Below are 18,957 nucleotides of genomic sequence, written 5' to 3'. Positions count from 1 at the left end.
CTTGTAAAACAAAATATTTTTTAAATTAAGAAGAATGGCTGGCTTACTATAAAAACGAGTCCGACTGAATCACAAAGTCCCAGAACTCGAACTGCGCATGCTCATTGCTCGGTGAGTTCCGGGGTTTTTTTTTTGTTTGTTTTTTCCCTGCCTGCTGGACTGTCTCTGACTGCTGTAAAGGCAGTCCAGACTATGGGGAGTTCTGCATCAGTGTGTGATGCCCAGAAGTCTGTGAGGTAACCGCACAGTAAAGTGGAAGGGGGCGGACTGCCATGTCCGCAGTCACGCATGTGATGTGAATGGCAGGGTGACTACTGATTGGTTCTCGCTCTCTTTCTGAAAAAGAGAGCGAGAAACAATCAATATTATCAAGCAGTACAAGGCGAGATAGGTACTTTTGCCTTTTGCTGTATCTACAGTACGTACATGCGGGTAAACTAGAGCCACTGATTGCTGCCTAGCCTTGCTAAATAATATTATTTATATCCTAATCCATGGCTAATCTATCTGATTTTCTTTGGGTTGGGTGCTTTGCTTGCTTGCAATACAAGTTCAGAGAGGAAAGATTCTACAGTAGAGTGAATTGCTGAGTCCTCCTTGACAAGCACTAGCAGCCAGCAGCTACTTTAAAAAAGTCTATTCGTAATGAATGACAGAAACAGACACACACAGTCTCAGACTCAATCGCTCATCATTTCTTGATTTTTTTGGAGGTAAGTGTGTCTGTGCTGAGATTCCATACAGTGCCAGTAAATGTAATATGACAGATGTGGTCAGGCCAAACTACTTGTCATTCTGGAAGCAAACGACCAAATCATATTTATCTTCCGGTCTCTCTAGTTTTCCTTTTCACATTCTGTGTATATATTATTTGATTATACCTGAAAATGCATTAAGAATGTTTTGCATTATAGTTTCTCATAAATGTATCAAAAATTCTCATAACAGTGTTATAATCATAGAAAAATAGACTTTTATCAAATCATATAAAGTCAGCAGGTCTTTAAAGACTACATTTCTATACAGAACAAAATAACAAACATAAAAAAAATAAGAAATTATTCATAGAATCACATTTACGTTTGACATGTTCACAGAAGTAAACTTTAGTGAACTTGGATGAACTTTGTGTTGCTTGATTCACAAAAATAACAAGGTATAAACTATTCAAATTCACAGCAGTAATACTTTTAAATGTGTGTCACTCAAGCATGTCAACCTGGAAAATTCCTTTTTAAGCAGTTCATGAACCCCATCCTTTTGAAATGTGTCCCTATTTTTGGGACTGTATTCCCCCATTATTGGCTTCGTCCAGGTTTTTTGTGCTAAGGTTGAGAGCTATGGTGAGAACTGAATTTACTGAATAAGTCTGAGGCTGTATTCCCCTATTATTGGCTTTGTTCAGGTGTTTTTGCTAAGAGGTTGACAGCTATGGTGAGAACTGAATTCACTAAATGGTAGCCATTTAAGTTTTATTCTAGCAACTTTCCAACATTATAAAAGCAATGTTTAAAATGTGTCCCTGGTTTTTGGGCTTTTGTACCCCCGAATAAATTTTGGCTTTTTCCAGATTTCTTGTGCTGCAAAGTTCAGAGATACAGCTGAGTGACAAATAGATTTTACAAGGAGCTGAGAGCTGCAGGGGAACAAAATTTTAGTGCTGCTTATGCTGACTCTGCTTGCAATGTTAATAGCACAACTGGTAGTGTACTGGCTTTTGATGCAGAAGGCTGTGGGTTCTACTCCCACTGTATTGTGATGCATTGCTGATACTGCACTGTGTTATAAAGGGGGTGTATGCTGCAGTCCTTTTTGGTGAAGATACCTAGTAACTATGAAACTGTTATCAGTTTGCCATCCATTCCCTATTGCAATATTACTAGCTTATCATTTTTAATGCTTCATAGGCAATTTATTCCTCAAGGGCAACATACACTTTATTTGTAGATGGAACAATGAAATATAAAGTTATTTGCTAGCAGCAACCTCTTCATTAGTTACATATTTCTTTAATGTGGAATTATTTAATGACTTTTACTACTTCAGAGATTGTACATATTTACTGATACTGGTGGACTGTAGAAGTTTGAATAGACTTTTATGATGGAAATGTTCCGAATTGGGCAGTTTTGTCATTATTGGTGCATGCATTTAGTTTCATTGTTTACTGGAAAAATGTTCAAAACAATATAATTTAATACAGTCAGGAAGGTGCATCAGTGAGCACATGTATGTTTCGTGTGCAAGCGGCCTATGATTTGAAAACAGCCCAAAGTTAATCTTTATCTGCCACTGGCAAAATGTATTTTCTTTGAATGTGGATTTCAATGCTGTTTCAAGGAATGTAAGTTTCAAAGGCAGAGACATTTTAATGCTAAGTCTATTTTCATTGTGAGACTCCATTGCTTTGTTTAGCAGATATCTATTCGTGTTTGTGCTGTAAAATGCAAAATAAACTTTTGAATGAAATCCAAATCATCGCAGAAGTAAAGCAGTACACACATTACAATGTTTATGGTAAATGGGGTGAAATAACCAAGGAATGGGACATTGGAATGGCTGTAGGGGGAGGCTCCATTTGACCATGATTTTGTGAGGGGGGGAAGGGCAGCAAACTCAGACAGCCCCAGCTGAACTATACCTCTCAGTTGTCCAGATTTTTGCAGAATGAATAGATTTTTGCTTCTTATTTTTGGTTTGTTCCTCATAAAATTTGTGGTTTTATGGCAAATCATTTAGGAATGAAGTCACTAAATAATGACAGACATTGAGTTTCAGATGTCATAACCTTCAGAAAAATGCATGCTAAAGCAAGACCTGTTATTCTATCAACTGCCTTAAGTTTATACAAGAGCAATTTTTAGTAGTGTTTGTATGTTCCCCCAAAATATCTGGCCTTGTCCAGATTTCCTGCATTAAGAGGTTGAAAGGTATGTGCAAATAAATCACTTTATAGAATTAGGAATATCCATACCTCTCAACTGTCCCCAATTTTGGCTCAAAATGTTGCTCTCCCCCTATGGCAATTTTGGAAGAAAAAGTGGAGAGTTTACAATTATAAATAATTGTAATGATCAGAGTTATAGATTATTTTTATTTCAGAAATATATGTAGATTCTCTTATTTTGTCAGTTGCTCAAGTTAACAGTACTAATATTAAAAAGGTATCCCTTCTTTGACAGGTTCCCAGCTGCATTGTGTGGCAACTTTATATTTTTGCATCACATTTTTGGTCCATTTTTCATAAAATTGTGGTTTTCTGGAAAATTAGTGGCAAATCATTAAAGATCTAAGTTAAAAAATAATGGCAGACATTTGAGTTTGATTTCATACCCTTCAGAAAATTCATACTAATGCAAGACCTACTACTATTATATTATCTTTCTAAGTTTATAAGAGCAATATTTAAAAATTGTCCTTATATTTGGGCCTGTGTCCCACTTCTGTGTATGGCTTTGTCCAGATTTCTTGATCTGAGGTTGAGAGGTATGTGTGTCAGAGCCATCACAGTCAGCCAGAGACATTTCAAATTGTGAAATACTTGTTGCACCCTACTCCCCCATGTAGTGACTCTGGATGTGTCCAGGCAAGGCAAGGAGCAGTTATGCAGTGTAAGTGTGCAGAGTATTCCCCCAGACACAAGTATGACAGTGGCTTTCTATCTGTCCTTGATTTTACAGAATGTTTTGGTTTTCTGTCATATTTTTATACTGTTGATTTATGCTTATTATTCAGAAAATGCATGCTGTCGCAGTGCCCTGTTGCTGTGTGTTTAAGTAGCAATGCTTTAATGACCATCAGGAAAGCTTGTTGGAGATTGTAAGATGCAAGTAAGCTTTAATAAGCATACTGTTAAAGAATTACCAACATTGAAATCCTTTTTGTTGTTGCCATGCAGAGAATATTTACATAACTAGATACCGTATAAGCATTAGGTATTGAAATGCATATGACAGTATTTGTAATGAAGGACAGGATTATAGTATTTTCAGAAGCTCATTACATTTGTTGGAGACTTGCCGTCATCTTTGCAGGCTTTACCCGTAAACTAAACAATGCCAATCTATCATGTGTGCTCCATAACATGTGCAGTAATCCTTTAAGCAATTTATCTTGAGCTTTTTTCTTGTTTGCTGTTCATTTTTTACTTTGATCATGTCTTCCCCTTGAAACAAGTAGATAGTTGTCAGGCAGCAGGTCTTTTTTTGGATAAGAAACATTTTTACAAGTGGGGGTATTGCAGAGATTGCTACTTTCAGCATGTTACTTGGTCATTTTATAAAGCTGAATATAAATTATAATTAGAACTGCACTGCAAGGCGAAGTGGTTTGAGATGAGTGCTGCTTGTTTTTTTTATACTTGATTTTGACTGGAATTCCAGTAATGTATTTAAAAATTAATTTATTTTTTCATGCCTCACAACCTTTGTGTTTCCATCTAGATATTAAGTAAGCTGTCATGTAGCCAATGCATTGAAAGATTTTTTCTTCTACACTTCATTTTGTCTTGATTGGACTTTTGTAATGACAGTTTGGCACCCAGGGCAGCGTATTTAGTTAAAGTTCCAGTTGTTGTGGTTTTGAGCATAGCCCCACCCTTTTCTGGTTGGCCCCACCCTTTCAGCTGTCGCCTGCAGCCCCCCTTTAATTTGAAGTCACCAGCCGCCACTGTTTAGTACAGAATATAATCTGCAAGCATTTTGTAAAGAAACACTATTTTTTTTTCTTTTCAGGAGATATAAAGAAAGTAAAGACTTTAACAAAAAAGGTAAGCCTTCAAATGTGCAAAAAGAAACATTTCATTTTCCTACGTTTGCTCTGATATCAGCAATTGTAATTACTTGAAATGTGTTTATTCTTCATTCTGCAGGAGGTTAATGCAATACTGGCCAAATCTTCTAAGGTAAAACCAGGCACCACTTTGTTCAGAAACCTTGGTGATGATGGTAAGTGGTCTAGCTACTTTTTTGCATTTTTTACTATTTGGATTTTTAAAATAAGTTGCTTATAGCATGCATTGTGCAGTAACCCTTTAACTCTTCATTATGTAACTTCCATTTATGTCATGTGCAGATCCTTTGTAAAAAGTAGTCCCGCATACATATCTAGTTTGTTTTTTTCAGTTATAACAGCTGCATATGTTTAATTGGAAATCTCATTTTTGGAAGTAAATTATATTTTAATGCCTTCCAGAAGCATAGTTAGGGTGGGGTGAAAAGGTCAGCGCCCAGTGTGCAAAGTGTTAGGGACACAATCTGCAGATGCTGATTGGCTGGTAATACAGTAATCTGCATTTATTTCTGTAGTGCCAGTATGGACATTATTTCAGATACTGATATTGCTGAGCACCAACAGTGCTAGTTTGGAGGAGGTGACTTTTTTTTTTTTTTTGCTTCAGTTAGATTTGAGGGGAACCAGACTGATGAGCAGCACTAGGTGCTAGTTGAGTCATTTAAAATTAATTGATCCTTATGAATTGACATCTGAAATATGTATGTGAAGGCCTTTCCTCATTAACAAGAGGACTAATGCTTGCGAGGGGGGGGGGCAGTTTTTCTAGGCCACTAGGTATCTCCACTTATCTTATCCCACAGTGCACCATGAAGTATTTTCTAGAGCTGTATTCCTGCACCACAACTTTCACACATAAGATGACACAGTGGAGTTTGCATCATTGTGATTTCAGAATGGACAACAGCAAGAGCACAAGCAATCTGGAAAAGACAAGAAATTCTGAAAGCACCCCCCCCCCAAATAAAAAAGAGGAAGAGGTGCTTGGCAACAGCAGGTGATTATGGTTTACCTTCTGGTAGTCAGCAGCAAACTCCTTGAGGCCTTGCTGTGCTGTCCAACTCTGGAGGGAGGCAGTCAGGAGCCACCTGTCCATCCACATTCATGCAAGGCAAGCCACAATGAAGGAAATGTGAGTAAGGCCATAAATATCCATAGGGTATACAGTTCTCTTTCACATCCCCCATCCCCAGTCCTTACCCTTGCCCAACATTCCACTTTTGCAAAACATTGCAGCAAGGTGAGAGTGACTCGAGCTTCTAGCTAAAATAGCAATCTGAGATGTTCCATCAGACTAGAAGGGTTACCGTATTAGTAATATGCATAAGTGTAATGGCCTCAGGTTAGTTCATAATCTAATTGAAAGAGTTTCTGCAAAGCTGTATATTTGATGTTGTCAATTTTTATTCATTCCTTAACAAATGGGTTTAGATCCAACCCTCAGATCTGACTCTGCCACTTCTTACTGTATACTGGAAAGCTCTCCAGCTCCTCTCTTACTCATAGTGCTCTAGGACCCTTCCATACTTCAGATTTCATTTGCCGTTTTCACGTATGGATGTGACTGCTGTTAGCTGTCAAGCCTTAGTGTTGTTCTTTATGTGTAAAGTAGGATATTTACATTGTATTACCCTTTCTGGTTATTTTCTGTAATATAGTCTTCCCATATCCTTCCTACACTTATCAATGTATTTTAACTTAGCATTGTTGGTAATCTTTTCTTTCCTTTGGTCTTAAACTTTACCATTGTGGTTACTTCTTCAGTTACCATTGTTGGTAATCTTTTCACTTTATTCTTTCTTTCTTTCTTACCTCTTTAAAAAAATATTTCTGTTTATTAGAGCTGTAACTTTCACCAGTATGGCTAAAAAACCTTCAGGATTTAAAAAAATGTAAAGTTTGTGGGCATAAAATCCATTTTTAGATGCACACGAGTCTTGTGTGTGTACTGTTTAGGCCCAGCTCATTTAAAACAGTGTTGCAACATTTATAAGGCCTTTAATCCATGGAGCTCAGTAGACCACAAAAATAAACTTATTTTGCAAGGTTTATTGCTGACTTCCTTTTCTGAGTCTTTATCTGGAGCTGAAACCTGCAAGAAATTAGAGAAAAAGGAGTCCAGAAAGCATCCGTTGAACCCTTCTGGATCCTCTACTCCTAGGTCAGATCCTGCTGTTGAACCATCTCTCAAGGTATCTAAACGATCGGATCTGATTTTGTGGGATCCAAAGACTAAATCCTCTGATCCGACAGCTAGGTCAGATCCTGCTGTTGAACCATCTCTCAAGGTATCTAAACGATCGGATCTGATTTTGTGGGATCCAAAGACTAAATCCTCTGATCCGACAGCTTCTGATAACTGATCTACACCATCAGATCCTTCACACTCTGAGCTAAAGAAGCTTGCTAGGACCTGATGTATGTCATTTCTAGATCCTGTTCCTTCCCATCTTCCATTGCTCTTCCTAGAGAATTGCCATCATTCTAGGAACTCCTCAGTCAACTCTTATTCTTCCAGGAGTCTATCAGAAGCAGATGAGGGTAGAATTTTGATATTTCTCTCTGCACAAATTCAGATGGGAGTTCTCCCGGCTCCTACCCCATCGGCTCCAGATACCTTTACCAGTACTGCTCCACCTGTTAGGGTTCCTTCTCTGGTCTTCTCTTTGGCTTCAGATCTCTTGGATCTGAGACTTCAGAACCATTATTGTTGGATCCGAAGATTGTCATATCTTCTACATCGGTATCTTCTCTGAGTGGACCAGCTCCAAGTGTGTCAGAGCCGAGTGACTCTCAGAGCTGTAGTGCCACTCCTGAATCGGAGGTGTTGGAGTCAACTCTGAAGTTGTTGTAGCCATCCTTGCACCTTGGAGCCTCGGCTTTATACAGCTGTGCTCCGACCTCTGACTCGGATGAACTGCCTTTGGGTCAGAGGGAGACGATGGTCCAGAAGAATGTCTTAGTACTGTCAGCCTCCTCCTCCCCAGGACATTCTGTCTTTGAGGTAGTGGAGAGAGTGTTCTCTACTTCTAGAGTAAGGACAGTCTCCCCCCACCCCGATCCATCTGCCTAGTCTCGTATGTCTTTGTGCCATGAGCCTCAACACTGTACTCCACAGGGACAGCCAACCCAAAGTCTCCAGACTACCCAGGAGGACATATTCATATCTTCTGACACTTCTCTGTAACATTCTGCCAAAGATGTCCCTAGGAATAGAAAGTGCAAGAGTAGGCACTTAGACTCTCCTGAAGAGTCAGTCATGGAAGATACTGATTTTGATGAGGGAGGGAGGGTCCCCAAGATCACCACCTGATGATGTTTCCTTGGAGACATTCTGGAGAACCTCAAGTAATGGGGTGTCTGGTCTACTGATAACCTTCCCAAGAGGAATCGGTATTCCTGGAAGCCTTTGTGTCTGGCCCATCTACTTCCTGGGTGAGTGTGCCTGCTGATGAGCTCATTGATTTGATCTCTTGGTGGGAGTGGAAGGAACCCGTCCCTGTTGAGCCGATCCCCAAGAGACCAGACAAGATCCTAGCACTACGGAAGGGAGGAGAATTTTAGAGTAAGGGGGTACCAACAGATGCCATGATCATCATGATGGCTGCAAAGAATGACCTTACAGCACAGAGTTCATCTGTCCATCCTCCTAAAAGAGAGTCTAGGGTGTTTGACATATTTGGTAAGTGTGTTTATGCTTCAGCAACTTTTACACTTAGGTCGCTGTATTATTTGGCACACACCACTAGACTTCAGTGGGATTTGATTAAAGAATTTCCCAAATCTCTCTCTGGGACCATTACTTCTGAGGCAGAGACCTCTATTGCCTAACAGGTGGCTACCCTACAGTCCATTTCACATTCATCCAAGAGGCTCATTTCACATGCAGCTTGAAGGTACCTTAAAGGGTGGTGGGTTCAGGCATTTCCATTAGGAGACATGCTTAGATGCGACTGTGTGATTTCTTGGAGGCCTTCAAGTCCTCCAGCAGTGCTCCCTTAGACAAAAGTTCTTTGTTTGTCCCCAAAGTTAGACATACTGTCCAGGTGTGAGCAGTGTGGTAAGAGCCTGTCTTCAGTGGGCATATATTTTTCAACCCCTCAAAGTACCTTCTGTAGGAATTAAAGTGGTCAAAAAATGTAGTTCAGAAAATTCCACTGTCCTTTCCATGGTACATGTGGCAATAGTTCCCCCAGGGGCAGAGGAGGGAACTGTAACATAAGAAACCACCCATGTGGCAGAGGAGGTCCGCAGAGCCAAGAATCTGGGGATACTTTCTCTGACAGATCCTACCAGTGCTCCTGAAATAAGGCTCGATTGTCCACCTCCGGAGGCAGCTTTAGGATTCAGCTATCCCTGCTCCAGAGAGCCTGGCCAATCATTATAAAATATACATGAGTGCAGAGGATTATTTCCAGAGATTATATAATACTCCTTTTTTTCCTTCTACCCCTCCCCTCCAGTTTAACAGTAAATAAAATTCCGGATGTTCCACCCAGCCCAGGGAAAACAGCAGCACTAGAAATAAGAAAGCTGTTAGAAAAAGAGTCATCCAAGAAGTCCCCCCAGATCACAATGAGTCTGAAACTTACTCAAGATTTTTTTTTAGTGTCAAAGAAAACGGGTAGGAGACCAATTCTGGATGTCGGTATTCTGAACAAATCATTTCAGTACACAAAGTTCTGGATGGTCATGGTTCAGTCCTTTTTGTCTTTCCTGCACAAGGACAACTGGATGTCCTCAGTAGATCTTCAGGATGCATACTATCACATGAAGATGAAGAGATGATCCAGAAGATACCTACGCTTCCAGCTGGGAGCCAGTCATTACCATTTCAGAGCTCTTCCCCTTGTTCTCACAACATCCCCCATGGTGTTCACTGAATTCACTGAATGCATGGCAGTAGTAGTAGCAGCTCACTTGAGACTGCAGGGATTGAGTGTTTCCATACTTGGATGATTGGCTTATAACTGTTCCAACCAGGCATCTTTTGATAAAAGCATAAAACTATGTATTCCAGCTTTGCTCTTATCTAGGAATTGCTGTCAATCTCAACAAAGCTCAGCTAGAACTATCTCAAGTGTTTTGAGTTCATAGGGGCCTTGTTCAATATGATATCAGTGACAGCCTTCCTTCCCTTACCAGGGATACGAACTATTCAGTTTCAAGTCAAAAAGATAATCCAGAATTCTTCTCTATCAACTTGATTGATTCTACAAGCCTTGGGATCAGTGTCCACTGCAAAAGTTCTGGTTCCATTAGCAAGATACCATAAGAGAATTCTTCAATGGACCCTAGCAACTCGGTGGTCTGTTCAGCACCAGCCTGTGTCCACCCACATCAGAATAACTCTGGCACGCCAAAAGTACCTCTTGTGCTGGATTTGCTCAGATCAGATTTTACAAGGCCGCCCCTTCATTCTTCCTCAGCCCAATGCCATAATGACCACATATGCTTCCCAAATTGGGTGGGGGGGAAATTTCTTGGGAAAGAAAGTCCAAGGCACCTGGTCACCCAAAGAAGCCAACACGCATATCAGTGTCCTGGAAATCAGAACAGTACTTCTAACATTGCAGACCTTTCAAGACACACTCCCTTCTGGGACTATTGCAATTCAGATAGACAATATGTCAGTGGTATGGTACATCAACAAGCAAAGAGGAACCATATCTTACCCCTTCTGTTGAGAAGCTCTGAGTGTGTGACCGAGGGTGATCTCATCCATTCAGTTTATGAAGGAAATGCACATTTTGGGGGGGGAAATTGTGAAAGCAGAGAAGTTGAGCAGGTCCATTTTATTGCCTCACAAATGGCCAGTCAACACGAAAATTGCGGAAAAATATTCCACCAGTGGGGCCAAACTTGCTGAGATTTCTTTGCATCTCCTGTCAACAACACATGCAGCAGGTTCTTTGCCCTGATCCCCCCTACTGGGGGAATTACCAAGAGGCGGTCTCCTCCGCAGTTGGCCCCCCAAGTCTCCTTTACATGTGCCCCCAAACTCCTCCAGTCCCCAAGTATCTCCAGAAAGCTTCTCCATTAAGAGCGCAGTCATCCTCATTGCACCTTATTGGCCTTGTCAGATTTGGTTCCCCTTTCTCTGGCCTCATGTAGTTCACCCACCATGAATTCTGAATCCAATTTCAGACCTTCTGTCTCACCCTACAGGCATGATTCATCCAGACATTTCAGACCTAAAGTTGACTGCATAGTTTCTCCACTTCAAGTTGATAGCCAGACAACCAAGGCTATCCTTCTCCTTCCCTGTACATCGCATTCTTTTGTCTTCCCTTAAAGCTTCCACTAGGAAAATTTACAGAAGTAAATGGCAAAGAATACAACCACAGTTAGTTAACTTAAATGAATATGAAATCTGGTTTATTAACCATTTGAAAAAAGAAAACATTAGGGTCATGAAACCAGACAAGGGCGGTGGGGTTGTCCTGATGTATAATTCCAGCTATGACATTTACATCCATGACATGTTACAGGACAGTGAACAATACGAAATTGTATCTAGAAATGAAGTTAACATAGCCTTTTCCAAAATCAAATATATGCTTACTGACCATTTGCTCCAAGGAGCTATAAATGAAAAATTGTTCAACTATCTGCATGTTGAGAAACCCAAAATACCAGTAATTTTTGGGATTCCGAAAATTCACAAAGGCTTGGACCCCTTGAGATTTAGGCCTATTGTTTCAGGGGCAGGAAGCATCACTGAACCCTTAGGTAAATTCATTGACCATGTTACTAAGCAACTCATCCCACTTTTAGATCACGTCTGCAAAGACTCCTGGGATTTTCTCAGAGACATTCAACCTTCCTTTTTCTCATCTGAACTCCTTATGATAACTATAGACATCAAAGACCTGTTTCCTAGTATACCCCACCCAGCAGGGCTCGATTGGTTTAACAATTTCTTAACCACTGAAACTAATCTCAACAATAAGGTGACTGGCCTTCTAGTGGAGTTTATGGAAATTTTATTACAGAAAAATTTTATATTCTTTAATGGTGAGCTTTTTAGACAAAGGAAAGGAGTGGCCATGGGTGCCTCATGCGCTTCTTTTTATGCCAACGCTGTTTTGCACAGATGGGAACGTATGTTCAGTTTTTTCTTCTACTTGGGTTCAATATTTAACTCATTATAGATACCTAGACGACATCTGTATTTTATGGCATGGGACCCTCAATCAGTTTGAGGATTTTTTTAGTTATATCAATTCCACTACCCCCTTCTTGGTGTTCACTCACAACATTAACAAGCACGAACTTCACTATCTTGACGTGACTTTATATAAAGATTATAACAATTCAACATTCCTTTCTAAACTTTACAGGAAACCTACTTTTTCTAATTCTTTTCTGCATTTTCAAAGTGCACACCCATTTTATCAGAAAAAAGGCATTAAGGGCCAGTTCATTAGAGCCTCTAGGATGTGCAGCTCCACTGATTTTTTGGATGAAATACATTTTTTGCAGTCCATGTTTGTAGACGGGGATACCCTCTCTCCCTTATCACCTCCTTAGCTAAGGAGGTGATTGATAACAGAGAAACAACATTTCCACCACTTCTTGGTACAGGGCAACCTTCTGTCACAACTAACACAACAGCGATATCTGACACCTTCCGGAATAGTTTTATCTATACCTATTCCGGCAACTCCGCTGATATTGAGGAGATCATCAGGAGGCACTGACCTGTACTGACCTTTCACGAAGAATTCAAAGATGCCCTCCCACCACACCCTAAATTTGTAAGAAAGAGGGACATTAATTTCAAGGGACTATTTGAAAGAAAACCTAATTTCCAGGCTAATAACTCTAACACACGACTAGGCACTTTCAAATGTGGGTCCTGTAATCAATGCCATGCCATTATTAATGCTCCACCACTTTACATTCCCTCCAGGAATTTTAACATCAAATCATATCATCACTACACCTGTGGGAGTAAAGGGGTTGTCTACCTAGGTTTTTGCACCACCTGCTCAAGCTTCTATGTTGGCAAAACTGAGAGGCCACTTAGGAAAAGACTCTATGAACATTTTTACGATCTAAGTAAACAAAGGGAGTCTAACACATTCTATAAGCATTCACTCACTTGCCCTGGGATAGATCTTAAATTCATAGTGTTGGAGCAAGTTACCCTGGATGCTAGGGGAGGTGACTGGGAGACGACCCTTGAATATAAGGAACTTATATGGCAACTTAAACTAGATGCAGGCAGACACCCTGGATTAAATGACAACATCAACATAAACAGTGTCCTCAAGCTAAGAAAGGCTCGATTTATGAGAAGCTCATTCATTGCTGATAAAAAATCTTCAAGTGAAATATGATAAATGATTTATTTTAATTTATTGCTAAATGCACTATTTATTGCTAAATGCACTGCCTACAGTTTCTTTCGATTTATTTTACATTTCAGTTTTAATATTTACTGTATACATTTATTATAATGAACCAGGTTTAACTTTTAACAAAGAAGCATTTTTAACAATTTATCAACTCCAGCATTTTTAAGCTTTAATTTTTTAATTGATTAATTAATAATTAACTTCAGTGTATATAAAGCCTTGCAGCACTGGATGTTCACTTGATAAAGCTTGGCACAGACCGAGCAAATGCGCTTGTGGTTTTCATTGTTTTTCATGGTTTCGTATTAAAGAATTAGACTTTCTGAGCAGCAGTCTGTCTTGGTTTGGTTTTCCACCTTGGATTTATTTTTTAAATGGCAAAGATTTGCTTTTTCAGCACAACAAAGAAACATTGATCCCTTTTTAGCACCAGTACCTAAAATTCTTGAGTTTGTGGTTGCATATTTTAGTGAGGGGCTATCTCTTTGATTGTTAAAGCACAACTACTGCCATTTCTAATTTCCATTTAAGAGTACATAATTCCTCCTTAGCTTCTTCAAAACTTTATAAGGCCTTTATAAGGGGAACTTTTCTTCTTAGACCCCTTTTTAAAGATCCAACTCCGCCATGGGATTTGAATTTAGTATTGCAAGCCTTAACTTTATCTCCATTTGAACCATCAGCAAAGTTTGAACTAAAATGTTTAACCTGGAAAACAATTGTTTTAGTAGCTGTAACCTCTTCTCGAAGACTGCCTGAATTTCAAGCCCCGTCTTCTAAGCCTCCTTATTTAATTTTCCACAAAGGCAGGGTAGCATTAAAAATCAACCCATCCTTCCTTAAGGTGGTATCAAAATCCAAAATCAGTCTATTAATCTTCCAATTTTCTTTCCAAATTTCACAAATAAAGGTGAATACATGTTGCATTTGTTGGACGTTCGCTGACAGTTACGTTTCTGTTTGCATAGAACAAAACTGAGAAAAACAGATTTTTTTTCTTTTACGGAATCAAAATTGGGTAAACCGGTTACCCAAGTACTGGATAAACCGGTTACCAAAGTAACTTTAGCCAAATGGTTAATTGATTTCATCTCCTTTGTCTACAACAAATTGGCATTGTCTTTGTCAAAACCTTTAAGAGCCCATTCAACCAGTTCCATGGCAACTTCTTCAGTATTTATATCCAGGTCTTCCTTGGGCATTATGTGTGCAGCTGCAACTTGGGTAATCCTCAGACCTTTATTACTCGTTACAAACTGGATCTGGTCTTGAGGTGAAAAGCAACCTTTGACTCAACAGTGTCCTTCCTTTGTGTCGTCCTGGGATTCAAGTAGCTGGACACTCTGTCCCACTTGTCGAGGAATGAATAAAAACCGACATCGTCAGATCAGGTTATGTACTCTCAATAATATTCCATCTGTTTTGTCCATTTTCATCCATCCACAACTCCCCTTCCTCCAACCCCCTACCATTTTGTTTGTGACTTCTGAAAGAATGAGAAGATACTAAGAGAACCAATGTTCCTGCCTTTGAGCTCCAGGTATTGGTTTCTCATATTACAACTGTTTCTAAGTTTCTAAAATGCTAAAAAGATTGGCAAACAAGATCTGAGATCTGGTAGGGGACTTGGAGCATTATAGGTAAAGGAGGAGCTTGAGACCTTTCCAGTATCTGTGAGCTGTGAAAAGCAGATGCATCTGATCTGAACCCACTTGCTGAGGAAGAATGAAAATGGACAACACAGATGGACTGTTATGGTGACTACATAACTCTCTCTTTTTTTCCTTCTGCTTCCTATTGTTGTATTCACCAGGTTCCCCTTTCTTCTTTGTGGAGATTTTCATCCAGTTTTGTAAGCTTACTGTTGTGGTGTTTCTTTGCAATTTCTCTCTAATTGTTCAACTGTTAAGAATAGCTGATGATTTTTCCAGCTTTTTTTCATATTTTTGTATGGAGCTATCTAATTCATTCTCACCCACAGGACTGATCTCACAATTTGCTGCTGGTTCTGTGGACTGCCTTGTCTTACACAAGCATGTGGCACTTAAAACAGGTCAGATAGAGCAGTTTTGCAACTTCATGATTAAAGTACTGAATGGCAACATTTTATGCCACATTTATTCTTTCTTCTTCTTCTTTCTGCTTTTCCCGGTTAGGGGTCGCCACAGCGGATCATCTGTTCGCTCATGACTGGCAGTAACCCTCCTGTTTAAACATAACACATTTTTTTATCTCAACAAATAAGGCTAAAAGCTGCTTTACTACTTGTTGAAAAGATTTTTTCTTGCATCTAATTTGGCTTGTTTTTTCCATTTATTATTTAAATTCCAATGTATGGAAAAGCAGGGCTACTGATTATCAGTCGAAGTTGAGAAACCACAATTTAGACAATTTAGAGATCCATGTGAGGCTTATCAGCAGGATGGGAGTGTCAGTGGACATGTTTTCCCATACGAGTTTCCTTGAATGCCCTTGAACTTTTTCACAATTCCAGTAGTTTTAGTGTTGGAGTATCTTTCAAATCTTTGATTGTGGACTTGATTACTTTTTATGTGAGCTACATTTAGTGGCCATTTCAAGCAAATTCTTTAGCTTATTTGAATGTCTGCAAAACCTGTTAGATTTTATTTCATCATGGGATTTTCACATTTGCGTGGGAAGTTTACCCCTCAGCTAAAAGAATTTCCAAATTGCAATCAGTTTCCACGAATCCCAAGATTGCACATGAGTGGATTATCTAACTTTCAAAGACTGCTCCCTACACAACTCCTCCTTTAATGCCTTAGGTAGCTAGTTAGACTAATTTTAGGCAATGTGGAACACAGAAGCATTGTGATGTCTGCAATTGGACCAATATAGCCTTTACAGTTATATAAGCTTTTGGACTAAAAGGAGCCCTTTCATCAACAGTTAAGTTAATGATATCAGATAACAGTGCTCTAATACCCATTTGTGCACAACAAAGGAGACATGACTGCATCATTTTATTCCCACTGGCTAAAAGGGATGCTTCACAAATTAACAGTTTGAAAAAAATAATTATCATTTGTTAGTTTAGGTTCTGATGTCAATCTTTGTTTATCCTTGACCTTTGGGACTTCGTTCCGATTCTCGGAACTGGCTCAGCTGTTGTAACAGTTCGTACAAACCAAAAACTCTCAAGCTGAGTCTCTACCCAGAACACCCCTTTCCAGATTACCTTAGATCTTGTTTGCTGCTGTTGTTGCAAGACGAGTTAACCAGATTCTTTATTCAGCTAAATGAAGTTTTTCATAGTTTTTATAGTTTGCTTTCAAAAATTTTCCTGTTCTTATGTATACATATATATCTCTTTATATAGCTGTAGTTAAATATTGTTCTACCCACTTTGCCTTACTTGTTTTTCATTATTCCTCTCTCAACATTTCAGTGTTCTCCCCTAACATCATTGGTAGTTTTTTTCCCCTTTCTGTTGATGCTTTTTCTATCTCTCTTTCCTTTCCTTGAGTGAGTGTGCTGTTTCTATCTAGTGGTAACCTTTTCTAACATCGTTGGTAGTGCTTTCCATTTTCCTTACCTATTTTTTGGTAGTTCTGGCCTACAGTTGGTAGCCATTCCCTTCCTTACTGTGTGTGCTTCTTCTTAGTGCATGTGAGTGCTGTCTGTTGGTTGCTTTCCATAATTAACATGGCAGACAACTCTAAGGGTACTACTGGATTTTAACAATGTTAAGATTGTGGTAGGAAGATGCCCAACTCTGAAGGGCATTCTTCTTGTGTGTACTGTTTGGGTCTGGTATATCTACAATAAGATTGCACAATTTGTCAAGTGTTCAGTCACCATGCCCTCATAGAACGGAAAAATAGGTTGATCTTAAAATGCCTGATTAAGTCTCCTTTTGAGAAGGCTATGTCCAAGTCTGACATATCCTCACCTTCCTCCCCCTCTTCTTGTAAATTGGAACATGGACAGAAGAGGAGTCGCTCGGTGCTGGCATCCCCTTCAGCAGCAAAGTAATACAAATCTTCAGCTCTCACACCTCCTGCGGATCTAAAGCTTAGTCAAGAAATCTATGGAACAGACTTCTTTGGCACCATCTGTGGTAACTGCCTCTGCACCACAGGTCTTGGTGTTGGCCACCTCAATACTGATAATTCAAGCTTCCACTTCAGTACCGGCTTCTCCTGTGGCACTATCCCGAATTTTGGAACCAATAGCTCCCCCTCACTGCCACAATTGAGTTTCATCAGTCCTCCCAGGACAAGATATTCCCCCTCAGTTGACCCTTTTGTGGGATAGCTCCCAAGCCCATTTCTAGACAGATTGGAATCTCCCTCAGCCCGTTCCAGGAGTCTGACTGAAGTTGACGTCATGAGGCTGGTGGATCAGCTCCTAATGACTAGGGGTATTTCAGTATCTTCCCAGGCCCACTCCCTTGTGGAGTTGGGGCTTTCTGTCTGAGGAGTCCACCAAACTTTCCTCCTCTGGCCTCCTCTGAGGGCTTAGAGATTACGACTTGGATATCTCCAGTTCCAGCTGCTCTGCTGCCGATAGCCTTTACTCCTTCAGTTTCAGAGTCTGCCTGGAGCTCCTCTGTTCCATTGGAACCGATGGGCTCCCAGGGCGTAGCTCAGCTGCCAGATCCAAGAGACTCTGATCATCTCCAGTTTTTTGTTTGGCACAGTCCTTGATTCTTGGAGCCTCGGCTGGTGGGCTTTTCCTCTGCTCCTGCTTCAGGGGTGGGTTCCTCAGAACAGGGTGGAACCATGGTTCGAGGTTGACCTTCTGGGCTCCCATCCCTCTTGGAGGCACTTGCCTTTCATGTTATGGAGAGGGCATTGGCCTCTGAAGGTTCTCAGCTGGCCCCTCCCCTATTGGAGTATTATCCCTGACACCCTCTTGCCCAGAGCTGCCACCAGCCTCCATGCTCAGGCATCAAGCACCAAAGCTACAGGATACCCCTGCACAGGGCCTCACTTCTTCACAGTCCTCCACAGAAATCCCCACTGGGGAGACACCCCGGAAAAAGATGTGCAAGAGGAAGCACTTAGATTCTCCAGAAGAATCTGTCACAGAAGACAGACTTCGATAATGGGGAAAGTTCCCCTCGGTCTCCTCCAGAAGACCTCACCTTTGGAGACATTCTAGAAATTCTGAAATAGAGGGGTAACTGGAAGCACAAAGACCCTACCTCTGAGCAGTCAGTGTACCTGCAAACTTTTGGTGGTCACCCATCTACGTCTTGGGTGACCCCTCCTGCTGACGGTCTTATTAAATTGATTGCATGGTGGGCTTGGAAGGCCTTGACTCTGTAGAGCCAAGCCCAAGGAGACCAGACAAAATCCTTACAGCACCAGAGGACCACCAGCGTTTGGCTAAGAGGTTAACAGTAGATGCCATGGTGGTTGTGGCGGCCACCAAGAAGTAACTTGCAGACGAAATTTCCACTGTTCATCCCCCTAATTGAGAGTCCAGGACAATGGACAGATTTGAGAAGTGAGTGTATGCATCATCGACCTTCGCTTTAAGATCCTTGAATTTTATGGCTCACTTTACTAGGCTCCAGATGCATCTGATCAAGGAGTTGTCAGATACCCTTGCAGGAGCTGTGTCTGAGGAGATTCAAGATAAAGTTGCTTCTCAACTGGCTACCCTGGAGTCTTTTTCCAACTCGTCCATGAGGCTCATTGCTCATGCAGCTGAAGGGACAGCTAGGGCAGCAGATTCTGCTATTGCCATATGACGACACACCTGGATGCACTTATGTGAGTTTGTGGAGCCATTTAACTCTTCTTTCATCAGTGCTCCCTTTGACAGCTCTTCC

The 18,957-nt window shown here is 40.5% G+C and overlaps 1 protein-coding gene across 1 annotated transcript in view; it reads left to right on the top strand.

The window, feature by feature from the left end:
• Positions 1 to 18,957, top strand: part of MICU2 (mitochondrial calcium uptake 2) — a 1,974,490-nt gene that overhangs the window by 1,005,293 nt on the left and 950,240 nt on the right. Inside the window, exons 4-5 of the mRNA XM_044071592.1 lie at positions 4,734 to 4,768; positions 4,871 to 4,946. Of these exons, the coding sequence (XP_043927527.1) occupies positions 4,734 to 4,768; positions 4,871 to 4,946 (111 nt within the window). The remainder of the gene's footprint in view (positions 1 to 4,733; positions 4,769 to 4,870; positions 4,947 to 18,957) is intronic.

Source organism: Protopterus annectens, chromosome 5.part0, assembly GCF_019279795.1.
Source record: "Protopterus annectens isolate FY-2018-M chromosome 5.part0, PAN1.0, whole genome shotgun sequence".
NCBI classification, from domain to species: domain Eukaryota; kingdom Metazoa; phylum Chordata; order Ceratodontiformes; family Protopteridae; genus Protopterus; species Protopterus annectens.
The sequence above is the reverse complement of the archived record's forward strand: the minus strand, read 5'-3'. Positions and strand labels throughout refer to the sequence as shown.